At 36.3% G+C, this 13,311-nt stretch overlaps 2 protein-coding genes across 2 annotated transcripts; one reads left to right on the top strand and one right to left on the bottom strand.

Moving 5' to 3' along the window:
* The first annotated feature begins 18 nt into the window (after positions 1-18).
* LOC138331259 (rRNA methyltransferase 3, mitochondrial-like) lies at positions 19-4,416 on the top strand. The gene is made up of 4 exons (XM_069278772.1): positions 19-590; positions 861-1,105; positions 2,162-2,320; positions 2,859-4,416. The coding sequence occupies exons 1-4, from the start codon at positions 34-36 to the stop codon at positions 3,461-3,463; spliced, it is 1,566 nt and encodes a 521-aa protein (XP_069134873.1). The 5' UTR covers positions 19-33; the 3' UTR covers positions 3,464-4,416.
* Positions 4,417-6,167: 1,751 nt separating this feature from the next.
* On the bottom strand, positions 6,168-13,057 carry LOC138331258 (transmembrane emp24 domain-containing protein 2-like). The gene is made up of 4 exons (XM_069278771.1): positions 12,797-13,057; positions 11,899-12,094; positions 11,226-11,333; positions 6,168-10,346 (listed from the first exon to the last, which is right to left on the bottom strand). Exons 1-4 carry the CDS (start codon positions 12,980-12,982, stop codon positions 10,222-10,224), a joined length of 615 nt encoding a protein of 204 aa, XP_069134872.1. The 5' UTR covers positions 12,983-13,057; the 3' UTR covers positions 6,168-10,221.
* Between the last annotated feature and the right edge of the window lie 254 nt (positions 13,058-13,311).

Below are 13,311 nucleotides of genomic sequence, written 5' to 3'. Positions count from 1 at the left end.
AGCGCTTCGACAACGTCGTTCAATAATTTCAAGATGGCTGCCTTCATGATGAAAACATGCGGACGAGAATTGACTTTAATATCTAGAACTAAAACATCGCATCTGAGTGTCGTAAACCAACTATGTAGAAAATATGCAAGAGGGTTTAGACGGACCCCAGTACGTGTTCTTACTGCTGACGAAGAAAAACGAGAATTATTGGACAATAAAATGATATTTCGCGATAGAATTCAGGATTTTGACAGACAGGATCCGGTACTAAATAATCTTAGCCAACAGAAGGACTTTGATCGCTTAGACTCACTTCCAAGAATTCGAAAATCATCAGTTGATAATGATTCGTTGTACGATCTGGAAAGAAATTCAAGATACGGCTCACCTAAAAAGAACTCTGATTGGCAAAATAATCTGATGAGCAATATTCATCAGAAAAAGGACAGAAAGACACAACAGAAGAAACAGACAAAACTAAGTCAGCAGTCCTATGGGAAAAATTCATTGAATGAAAGACGACAAGACGAACGGGTCATTAAGAACACTTATTCTGGCGTGAATTATACAGTTCTTGGGTCCAAAGACAAAAAAGTTGGGTAAGAAATGTTGTGACTAAAATCTCAATTACTAGTTTACTTGTGTAAAAGGACCTAGTCGGTGTGGTTTATAGTGTTAACAACGGTCTCATTCACTCTGACTCAGCTGACAGAGCATGCTTCTTTGGCTCAGTTGCATTGCCATTGGTAAATACTCATTTTTCGCAATGGAGACCTGGGTTCAATTTCTAGTCAGGTGTATTATTTCCCTGTTCTTGAAAATTTAATCTCTGAAAATTGCTAAAAAGTCTTGTTTGTTTTAAATTCCAGTGTCCTGATGAGAGCTGCACGATCTAAGAAGCACAGAGAAATAGACAGAACTATTCTCTTGGAAGGGAGCAGGTTGATCAGTGATGCTTTACAAGCCGGTGGCGTTCCAAAGTCTATTTACTTCAAAGACTTTGTTGCATTGCAGAGATTACCTAAAGAACTTCTCCAAGAAGTACCTATATTCAGAGTCGAGGAAAAGCATTTAAACAATTGGTCTGATGTTACCTCGGTCCCTGATGTCATTGGTAAGATTTCTGCTAAATGACTAGACCAGGAGCTTTTTTTAAGGTGTACAAGGCTGAATATGAAATTATTTCAAATTTTAGATAAATTCCCAAAATTCCATTTGCTTCTGGAAATTCTAGAGATAATCTGGTGTACATGTTCATAGATGAGATATTCTAGGGGGAGATAATCTGGTATACAAATTCAGAGTTGAGATATTCTAGGGGAAGATAATCTGGTATACAAGTTCACATGAGAGATATTCAAGGGGTAGATAACCTGGTGTACAAATACACAACTGAGATATTCAAGGGGAGCTAATCTGGTGTACAAGTACACAGTGGAGATATTCAAGGGGGATAATCTGGTGAACAAGTTAACAGCTGAGATAGTCAAGGGGGAGATAATCTGGAGTACAAATACACAGTGGAGATATTCAAGGGGGATAAGCTGGTGTACAAGTTAACAGCTGAGATAGTCAAGGGGAGATAATCCGGTGTACAAATACACAGCTGAGATATTCAAGGGGGAAATAATCTGGTCTACAAGTACACAGCTGAGATATTCAAGGGCAGATTATCTGGTGTACAAGTACACAGTGGAGATACTCAAGGGGGAGATAATCTGTTGAACAAGGACACAGCTGAGATAGTCAAGGGTAGATAATCTGTAATGCAAGTTCAGAGTTGTGATATTCTAGGGGGAGATAATCTGGTATACAAGTTCAAAGTTGAGATATTCTAGGGGAGATAATCTGGTATAAAAGTTCACATGAGAGATATTCAAATTGGAGATAATCTGGTATTCAAGTTCACAGCCGAGATATTCAAAGGCGGAGATAATCTGGTATATAGTTCACAGCTGAGATATTCTAGAGATATCCAACTTAAATATTAAAATGAACAATGGAATGAGTTTTGTAATTTTATTTTAGCCTACAATATATTTTCAATTAAGAAGTTAAACCTATGTAGAGATAATTTAAATATGTCTGACTTCTCAATTCAACTTAGAAACACTCTATAGTAAACATTTCATCCTGTGTTACACTGTAAGCCTATGTACATTTATTTCAGCATTATTCCACATGCCGGAAGATGGCCAGGTGTTTTTACAACCCCGCACCACGATTCCACTCACAATCGTCCTGGACCAGATTCGAGATCCAGGAAACATGGGTACACTGATTCGCTCAGCGGCGGCAGTGGGATGTGAGAGAATCATAGCTATGAAAGGTAAAATTGTAGTTACTTAACGCATTCACCCCTATAAACACATTAGGCTTTTCAAAATCAAAGACTAGACCAGTCCATTATGAAATTCTTGGTAAATGAATTAATGTACACAGGTAAATCATTCACCCCTGAAAACACATTAGGCTCTTCCAAATCAAAGACTAGATCAGTCCATTATGAAATTTCAGGGGTTACTGAGTTAACATACACAGGTCCCTCTGGTCTAACTGTTGATGTTTTTAGAAGAAAAAAAAGACATACAATACACAGTATGACTTATTTTGCAAAAATTTTATGTTGACCGTATGAAACTTGACAGGAACCGATATACTTCCTGCTATTGAAAGCAGTATTACCTGGTACATGTAATTATTTATCAATATCAAAAATGTTGTGCTGCTACAATTTATACGAAGTTGTTTTTATGTGCCACCTCTAGTGTCCTGTACATGTTCCCATTTTCATATGGATAGGAGATGTTTCTTCTTTGTTTAAAATAATATATAATATATTATGATATTTTTCTTTTTTTTTACAGAATGTGTAGATATGTGGGAACCTAAGGTGTTGAGATCTGGAGCTGGCGCTCATTTCCGTGTTCCATTTCATCGCAACGTTGCCTGGAACCATGTAGAAAACTACATACCTGTTGGATCAAGTATTTACCTAGCAGACAAGCGGCGGCCAACCGACAAAAGAATTGAGAAATATACCGACCCAGAAGACGATGAAAATGTGATAGATACACTCGGATATGATCAAAATGACTATGAAGATGATCCCGAAGTGGGCCTAGTTTCAAACACAAGTTTTGATGATCCAGCTCAGGTGAGACAGTACAGGCATGCCCCGCTTCCCGTGAAAAATTTCTCAGATGTGAACTTCTCAAAGGCTGACCACACAGTACTGGTGATTGGTGGTGAGATCGCAGGGGTCAGTATGGAGGCCCATAAACTAGCTTATGACTTGTATGGTCAGTGTGTTATGATACCCATGGTCAACGGGGTGGAAAGTTTGAATGCTGCAGTGGCTGGAAGTGTGGTCATGTTTGAGATCCACAAACAACTTCAGCATAAACAGTCCAATGATAGTGATGTATTAGAGTCGACCGATAGTGACGGAGATAGTTCTGATGATGATTAGTGTTTTAAGTGGTACCATGCTCAGTTCCAGGTATAAATCCACATTTATCAGGAGTCAAATAAGCGACACTATATATTTGCACCGAGGATGAGGTGGTACCATTATATATATATATATATCAACGGGGCTAATCGTACAAACCGGGCTACGCTATATATGTTTGGAAAAGTTGGGTTTTTTTTTTACATAGAAGAAGTCTTCTGGGGAGCTTCTCCCATAACATGATAGTTGACTGGTTGGCTTTTTAATTTATCGAACATTATTTTGCTGACTGTTGATACAATGTAATGTTTCAAAAGTCTAGTCTTGCTTTACCTCTATCATTGTTGGAGTACTGGGGAAGCATATAAATATTTGAGCGGTGTTCAAATCACAGCCAAGAATCCAAATATACAAGTTGCCCATGGAACACTAGTGTTTCACCAATGCATAAAAGCAAAATTGTTGTTTATTTGTATTACACTTTCTCCTGTATTTCACGCACAATACAGATGAGTATGTGATATCATGATTAAAAAAAAAGTGTGATTTTTGTTAAGATATTCAAACATATATATATAAATGAGGAGAGACAGAGCTGCTAAGATTGGATTCTGAGTTCATAAAATTATCACAGATTTCAATGATTAGGTGACTTTTTCTTGAAGAATGTTATTGTTATAACTGTATTATTTCTATTACACAGGGGACTTCTATGAAAAAAAGAGTGTTTCCCCGAGCGTAAATAGCATAGCCCGGTTTGTACGATTAGCCCTGGTGTATATGGGAGACCATAAATAACGGTAATACAGTAGTATAGGTCCAATTGGCCATAAAATGTGCATTACCATATTTCAGTATTTACATGTTTGTTTTAAAAGTAATAATGATACTGATTTAATTATAGTGTTGAAAAAAAAATGTAGGTGGTACATCATACAATTCTTTTACCAATAAAATTGTTGATTCAATGACCATATCTTGCATATTATATTTTCTTGCTGCTGCAATCACAAGGATAAATTTTAAACTTTATGGAGTGAAAGTGTCAAAAAAGAGGACAGCAAGTTTTTGTTGGGTCCCTCGAATGACTGCTTATTGATGGTATACTGTGTAGCTGGTTATTTTCACAGGGACCTGGCATGAAAATTTTTAACCAACAGTATACATACATATTATAGAATATATATTTATCCTGCAACTGTCCCACATACTGACCGATAACTACTGCCGGATAAACTTGTGCTTTATCCGTCAATACGAATGCTTTATCCGTCAATACGATCACATGAATTTGTTCCATATCTGACGGAACTTTTTCTAACTTGACACAGAACTTGAACCTTCCGGTGAATGGAACGTCATTCAGTCCCGCTAAAACGTGATGTCACATTCACCGGAATGACGTCATTTTTACGCTATCGAAAATCTCGTATGGCGGTGTTGTCTTTTTCTTGGCTCATGGCAAAGGTATGTATTGCAAAATAATTCTTTAATAGGTATTTATTGTTTTTTTAATATTTTCATTTTGTTTGAGCGATGTATCATACTGAATAGAATTACGGATACTGTTTGTGAATGTGCTTATTTATTTCCCACGGCAGTAAAAAGTACACTCTCATTCGGTTTACTGAATGAATCTTTACCTCCGCATCAAGGAAGCGTCTCTCTTCGAACGAAACCAAGTAAATAACTGTCAATTTGCTTTCATTTTGAATGCCAAAATGGTTGCAGGATAAACAGAATACACGTTTAGTATCTTACAATACAAGATTTATTTTGGTGCTCGACACGGAAAGCCGGGATGACTCGGCAAAGCCTCGTCATCTCGGCTTTCCTAAGTCTCGCACCAAAATAAACCTTGTATTGTAAGATACTAACCATGTATTCTCTATATATATGTATACGGTTGGTTAAAAATTTTCGTGCCAGGTCCCTGTGGTTATTTTCACAGATATGATATTTTCTCAATTTCGAGAAATATTAAAGATGCTCCACCGCCGACAGAGCATAAATTATATTCATCATTTGAACAACAATTGGTGTTTAGTCGTGTATATATATGCCTAATTAACACAAAATACAATATGAAATAGTTTATTTCGCCTTTGGTGCATACGCAATCAGTTCTTCAATCCATATAGGATATAGTGCCACGGAATTTTTTCGGGATGCTATTAATTATTTTACATATTTTAAACTTTAAGTAAAATTAGAAGCTCTAACTATTCAATGGTGGTAATGGTGTTAATCAAGTAACTTTTGTAACTGAAGAAAAATACTAAATCGTCTGATCCTGTTTTTGATAGTGAAAAAACACCATTTGTTAGCGGTGGAGCATCTTTAAGAAATGGTTGTGATACATTTAGCTTAAAGCTGGTTCGCAAAAATTTAAAACTGCTAGAATTTAATTTTGTTTTTAGTTCAAATTGATTTGACCCCCAAAAATAACCTGCTATACCACAGGAACCTAGCACAAATTTCTAACAAACAGTATATATATACATGTATGTTATAGTATACTATAATACATGTATATATATATAAATACTCTTGGCTAGAAATTTTTGTTGGGTCCCTGTGTCTTATACAGTATTTTATTCCAACATCTTCTGTAGACTGCTTTATTGAAGTGTCTACTGTAGCTTGACAGAATTATGCCCTCCTTTGCATTTTTTTTCAAAAAACAAAAACTCGAGAGTAATCAATAACAAAAACTAATGCATTGTAGTTTTGAAAATTGAAATTTATTTCACATTCACCATTTTCAGATAATTACATCTAAACTCTTTGGGAGAAAACACTCACACTCATAGAATCAGAATATGCACAGAGAGAACAAATATTGAACAGATATGCTTGCCTGGTGTCAGAACATTTTAGACGCCTCGATGAGACTCTTGTACAACACACAAACTTCATTTAAAACCCTCATTGTTTTAATTAAACATTGCAATCAAAATGATATAAATTTTCTGTAATATTGCAGTGATATGTTATAGTTTTGAAATTAAGTTATCCAGATATTGTTCATTTACATTTGTAATAATTCAGCTGTCAAATTATATATTATGTGACAGATGTTTTTACGTGGAGAGAATTATTAAGCAATTGTTTTGTATTTCTACATGGAAATGACTAGGAACATGTAAATGTATATAAATTTACCTAATCGTACCAAACTGCTATTTTAAAATACATTGTTTACTAATTAACAAATGATATCGAAGTCAGCCAAAAAAAAACAAACAATTGTTAAATGTGGAATTCACTGCCATGAATTAAATTGTTTTTTTGTATTATAATCATTTTAACTTGTCTTTCGACCAACAGATATAATGTAAATCAGTGTTTTTCTAACAAAATATGACAACTACACATGTCATGAGCCATTCATTTCCAGAATTAAAGCGTCACTTAAGATTATTCTTATCTTTCATAAAGAATGAATTATACTCATCACGTTCTCGCATACAAAATCACCCAATCTGCACCAAAACCCTCACTCATACATAATGAAAGCAAAACAGCTCAAAGGAAAAAGAATTTCCTTTACACGGATTAAAATAAAACATACCTTCATCGCCGGATATAATAACAAGAGGCCCAGAGGGCCTGTATCGCTCACCTGGTTTGTAATGCCAAATAATTTTCTGAATACAGGTTCATTGTTTCTTTTCTGAAGGAATTTTAATATTAACCTCTAAATCCCCTATTGGGCCCCACCCCTCCTGCCCCCTGGGGGTCAGAGCCAAATTTTATACAAGTTCTGTTCCCCTTCCACAAAGGATGTTTGTGGCCAAATTTGGTTACAATCCATGCAGAACTCTATGAGAAGTAGCGATTGATAGAATTTACCTCTATTTCCCCTATTGGGCCCCGCCCCTCCTGCCCCCTGAGGGTCAGAGCCAAAATTTATACAAGTTCTGTTCTCCTACCCCGAAGGATGTTTGTGGCCAAATTTAGTTACAATCCATACAAAACTCTAGGACAATTAAGTAGCAATTTATAGAATTTACCTATAATTCCCCTATTGGGCCCCGCCCCTCCTGCCCCGGGGACCAGAGCCAAAATTTATACAAACTCAGTTCTTATTCTCCCAAGGATATTTCTGGCCAAATTTGGTTACATTCCATGCAGAACTCTATGACTAGTAGCAAATTAAAGGATTTACCTCTATTTCCCCTATTGGGCCCCACCCCTCCAGCCCCCGGGGGGCCAGAGCCAAAATTTATACAAGTTCTGTTCCCCTTCCCCCAAGGATGTTTCTGGCCAAATTTGGTTACAATCCATGTAGAACTCTATGACAAGTAGCGATTTAAAGGATTTACCTCTATTTCCCCTATTGGGCCCCACCCCTCCTGCCCCCGGGGGGGGGTCAGAGCCAAAATTTATACAAGTTCTGTTCCCCTTCCCCCAAGGATGTTTGTGGCAAAATTTAGTTACAATCCATGTAGAACTCTATGACTAGTAGCGATTTAAAGGATTTACCTCTATTTCCCCTATTGGGCCCCGCCCCTTCTGCCCCCGGGGGGTCAGAGCCAAAATTTATACAAGTTCTGTTCCCCTTCCCCCAAGGATGTTTGTGGCAAAATTTAGTTACAATCCATGTAGAACTCTATGACAAGTAGTGATTTAAAGGATTTACCTCTATTTCCCCTCTTGGGCCCCGCCCCTCCTGCCCCCGGGGGGTCAGAGCCAAAATTTATACAAGTTCTGTTCCCCTTCCCCCAAGGATGTTTGTGGCCAAATTCGGTTACAATCCATGTAGAACTCTATGACAAGTAGCGATTTAAAGGATTTACCTCTATTTCCCCTCTTGGGCCCCGCCCCTCCTGCCCCCGGGGGGTCAGAGCCAAAATTTATACAAGTTCTGTTCCCCTTCCCCCAAGGATGTTTGTGGCAAAATTTAGTTACAATCCATGTAGAACTCTATGACTAGTAGCGATTTAAAGGATTTACCTCTATTTCCCCTATTGGGCCCCGCCCCTCCTGCCCCCGGGGGGTCAGAGCCAAAATTTATACAAGTTCTGTTCCCCTTCCCCCAAGGATGTTTGTGGCCAAATTTAGTTACAATCCATTTAGAACTCTATGACAAGTAGCGATTTAAAGGATTTACCTCTATTTCCCCTATTGGGCCCCGCCCCTCCTGCCCCCGGGGGGTCAGAGCCAAAATTTATACAAGTTCTGTTCCCCTTCCCCCAAGGATGTTTGTGGCAAAATTTAGTTACAATCCATGTAGAACTCTATGACAAGTAGCGATTTAAAGGATTTACCTCTATTTCCCCTATTGGGCCCGCCCCTCCTACCCCCGGGGGGGTCAGAGCCAAAATTTATACAAGTTCTGTTCCCCTTCTCCCAAGGATGTTTGTGGCAAAATTTGGTTACAATCCATGCAGAACTCTATGACTAGTAGCGATTTAAAGGAAATGTTGACGGACAGACGGACGGACGGACGACGGACGGACGACGGACGGACGACGGACGACGGACGCCGCGCCATGACATACTCTCACCGGCCCTTCGGGCCAGGTGAGCTAATAATGATAAAATGTATATATTTTGCTGTATGAAATTAATCCTGAAACTTCTACCTCCAGGGACTGTAATTCTCATAAATAAATGTTGTTTCTTATACAAACAGGGCAGTTAGGATTTGGGATTATTTTTTAATAACTAAATAAAAATCCCACGACCATGGAACAGCAAGAAAATTTATACCACATCACAGGGATAGGAAAATTAAGCAAGGGAGACAACCTCAACTACGATATCTTCACACTCTCTCTCTCATCTCTCTACCATTTACAAGTACACTCATGCAATCACAGTCATCAACTTGATGTGTTCTGTTTTGATGAAAAATTGGGGACTGTGATGAATCCTGATACATATTAGAAAACTTACAAGAATTTGTAATTACTAAATCCTAACAAAACATAAATTAGAACAAGACAGAATATTAAATACAAAATTTCTGTTAAGCCATATTATATCTTTTTAAATTTTGGTTTGTTATACTTGTTCTGTAGTTTATATGGCTAAGAAAATAATATCCAAAATACATGAAACAGTATTTCCACAAGATTAGGCTTAAAAAAGGTACCTAAATGTCTCCTTTTTGACAGTTTTTTTACTAAAAATTGGCTTTCTTGGAGATATTTTTCGTAATCTCTTTTTAGAAGATGAAACACATTTTACATGTTATAGTCACACAAATAATGTACATAAAATATTAAATGTACCCATTGATAATACTGTGGTATATATCATCAAATCTGCAAATGCTTTGAAACTGGCTCATTTATACCTATTCTTCTTCAAATAAATTAAACCTCAACATAACATGTAATAATTAATCAAATGTTAATTTGAGGAAAATATACTTTGTTTGACTAGCACTAATTAGCCTTCTCATTTATACATGTACCATGTATTTGTCCAAAAGGTTATATAATTATGATGATCAGAAAAAAATTGATGTAATTTTACAAATTTCAAATATTTTCCAGTCAACTATATTACATCTTGAATTTTGCCTCACATGTTCTTTCTTTATTTAATTACAAAGTTTTTACATTTAATAATAGTACATGTACTTGGTTTTTAATCCATAGTATTACTTTATCAAAGGTAAAATTTCCCTGGTGACAATTGGTTCCTAATTTTCTTTAAAACTTTTCTGATGTTGAACACGTGAAGATTCCTAGCCATGTGCTAGCATTAAACATTCTAAAAGGACACTTGGAAACATGAACATCCTATCTAAAGAGTCCTTTCTACACGACTCGTCGTACTTCGAAAAATCTTTTGAGGTAATACACCTGTCCGAGTGTCATGGCTACCAACACCAAGGCTTCAAAGAATGACCATAAAACCACACGAGAGTTGGTGTTGTCGTTTACTGAAATAAACATGGTAAAATATTGTTAGAAATAATGCCAATATAATTTAAATCAGATGTGTAATTCTGCTCCACTATGATGCTCTATGATATACACTCCAATACAAAATCAAACAACTGGCTGTTCGGGGTCACATTAACATGAACCCTGACCTAAAATCGAAACTTCTTGGAACGTACTAGTAGCTGTTTATACTTTCAAGAGATTCAATCACACAAAAGTCAAGATTTCATAGGCGACACGCTGATTGGCTAAACATAGGGGTCATGCTGAGGTGACCCTGAATTGGGAGTTGTTAGATCTTGTAGTGGAGCGTAATGTAGAGCATCAGAGTAGAGCAGAATTACAAGTTTAATTTTGATTAATTTGAAATATTCATATTACATATGTTTTATTCATGATCAGGCTTTACAGTAATTCAGTACAAACTCATTCACCCCTGAAATTTCATAATGGGCTCCTCTATTCTTTGATTTAGAAGAGCCTAAATGTGTTTTCAGGGGGGATTGAATGAGTTGACTGACACAACTGAACAACATAAAGCTTTTTGTGATCAAAATTAAATACTCTGGTTTCAACAATTTTGGCAATTATTCCAACAATTTCACAATTACACCAGCTGATGAGAAAAAACCTGTCAACAATGCTGTCATTATTAAATATGAATCATTTCAAGGCATTGCTCAAATAGATAAGACATATAATATAGTAACATGTCAACATAGAATCCAACCAAATTGAAGATTGTCTACATATTCATGTAAAATCTGCTCTAAAATTACACGAAAAGCATGGAACCATCTTATTAGACTATGACAGAATAAATATTGTCTAATAATAAACTTCTAAAAAGGAAAGTGATTTTGTAGTTAACTTACTTGCTCTATGAATTCTCTCTCTGACTTCCATATATTCCTGTTCATGCTTGACACCAGTGAGGGATGTTGACAGCTCATTTATCATCTCTGAAAGCTTCTGGTGGTTAGCTGAAAAATGAAATGACATTAAACTTTTAATTCATTTGAGCTTAGAAATTATCATGACAAGAGGCCCAGTAGGCCTGTAGCCATCCTCCTTTACTGTGTACAGGTCGCATTATAGCCAAAAGCTCATCATCTACTCAATCATCCCTGAAATTTCATAATGAACTGTTCCAGACTTTGAAATAGGAGAGTCCAAATGTGTCTTCAAGTGCAAAACAGTTAAATATGATACAAAATTATACAGAATTCAGCAAATTCTTTAAAATTATACAAGAATTAACAAGCAATAAATATATATATTGCATTCAGGTACAGTAAACCAACTTTGTTTCGCGCCTACATAATTTTGTGATTTCTACTTCAAAACAAGTTTGCAAAGATAAATATTCCCGGATTTAAAACTTCTGTGAAAATTCCTTTCAATATTTATGGTTTAGATATTAATTTGTGAAGATAAATTTACATATAAATTTACTCTGATAACCAAATTCGCGCAAGTAAATTGCACTCAAAAGAAAATTACAGTGATTGATTGAAGCTTTATCACATTCAATCTTTTGAGGCTTACCGTCAGTATCTCCTGTATCCATCTCTTTAGGTTTCTCTCCAAGATCCATGGTGAACATGACGATTTTAGGGGTCATCGTCGACATCTTGTTACTGAAGCAGTATTTGTATACGCCATCCATGTGGGCAGCAAATGTGTATTTACCATTGGATTCTCTGTCACCCTGATGGATAACGTTGCCATCTGGTCCATAAATCTGAGGAGACAAAATGTATAATTGGTTTAATCAGAAAAACATATAACACATGTTAAAAGTAATTTTCATACTCAATAAATTTCATGGGCCTGTATACCTTGAAATTAGGAAAAGATTTGTACTACAATCCCCGGTTTTTCAAGAGCAGTAGGTAGCTGACCATAAACAGGCGATCAGTCAGAATTTTGAGCCTGCGATTATGGTCAGTTTTAGCGGACTACTACTCATGAATACCAGCTGATATAGCCAGATTGGAGTACATATGGATTTGTTACTGAAAATATATTGGATTATAATCAAGCTAGTTAGTGATTTTATATACAACATGCAAGTTGGTGCTTTTCCTCAGAATTTAGGTATGAAAATTATAACTTATTTTAGCTCCTTTTACATATTTAACCCCTGATATGGTATCAATGTTCTGTTGAACATGGAATAAAATGTTCCGTTAAACACTATTAAGTATATGTACCTATGGTTTACAAACTGACAGTCAGGCAATCTGTCATGCATCTGCATGTATACTATAAGAATGGAGAACTCTTTTGTGAAAGGAGGTAAAAATCTTATACTTCGCAAACCTCCTTAATATCTACATGCATATGTTATATCCTCGATTTAAACGGGTATTAAATCTAAATCATGCAATGTGTGCTTAACAATCCGATTTTTATTTGGTCTTTTTGCTGTCTTGTCTTTTACCTTCACATCAATATCCAGGAATCCACCTTCCGCCACCTCAAACATCAGGCTCATTTTCGTCCCTGAAGTCACTTTATCGAAGAAACATTCCTCGGCATGTGCATCTATACTTACGAAATAACATTCTATAGATTTAATTGATATAAGAGAGACTAATAAAGTCACTAAATTAGGTAAAAAGTTCATCTTGACTACCTATATACCGGCTTTGTGTCAACACGTATGCTCGTCCACAACAGGATGCCACGTAAAGTCACCTAGTACGCAGGCGCAGGTGCGTCGCAACAAAATAGTGTATTTCCTGTTCTTGTTTTCAATCTTTTAAAATTTTCGACTTCAAACTTGGTAACTAAAAGTCAAAATTTAAAATTGAAACGGAAATCTTTGGCTGGCGATGAATCAATATAAATAAATTATGTATTTTTGGCTCATTCCATGATGTATGGATAACTCCAGAAAGTATCGAAAGGACGTTTTTTGACAGGCCAGTTATTTTTAAGCTAAAATGCAGATCC

Source organism: Argopecten irradians, chromosome 9 (genome assembly GCF_041381155.1).
Source record: "Argopecten irradians isolate NY chromosome 9, Ai_NY, whole genome shotgun sequence".
NCBI lineage: Eukaryota > Metazoa > Mollusca > Bivalvia > Pectinida > Pectinidae > Argopecten > Argopecten irradians.
This window is presented reverse-complemented; position numbering and strand designations above follow the sequence as displayed.

What these genes read in the sequence shown, in the direction of transcription:
- LOC138331259 (XM_069278772.1), top strand. Translation starts at nt 34, where the DNA reads ATGGCTGCCTTCATGATGAAAACATGCGGACGAGAATTGACTTTAATA. An exon ending in CTCGGTCCCTGATGTCATTG is followed by an intron (nt 1,106 to 2,161) that starts GTAAGATTTCTG and finishes CATTTATTTCAG; the next exon opens with CATTATTCCACATGCCGGAA. An exon ending in GAGAATCATAGCTATGAAAG is followed by an intron (nt 2,321 to 2,858) that starts GTAAAATTGTAG and finishes TTTTTTTTACAG; the next exon opens with AATGTGTAGATATGTGGGAA.
- LOC138331258 (XM_069278771.1), bottom strand. Translation starts at nt 12,982, where the DNA reads ATGAACTTTTTACCTAATTTAGTGACTTTATTAGTCTCTCTTATATCA. An exon ending in TCCTGGATATTGATGTGAAG is followed by an intron (nt 12,095 to 12,796) that starts GTAAAAGACAAG and finishes TTGTCTCCTCAG; the next exon opens with ATTTATGGACCAGATGGCAA. An exon ending in AGAGAGAATTCATAGAGCAA is followed by an intron (nt 10,347 to 11,225) that starts GTAAGTTAACTA and finishes TGTTTATTTCAG; the next exon opens with TAAACGACAACACCAACTCT.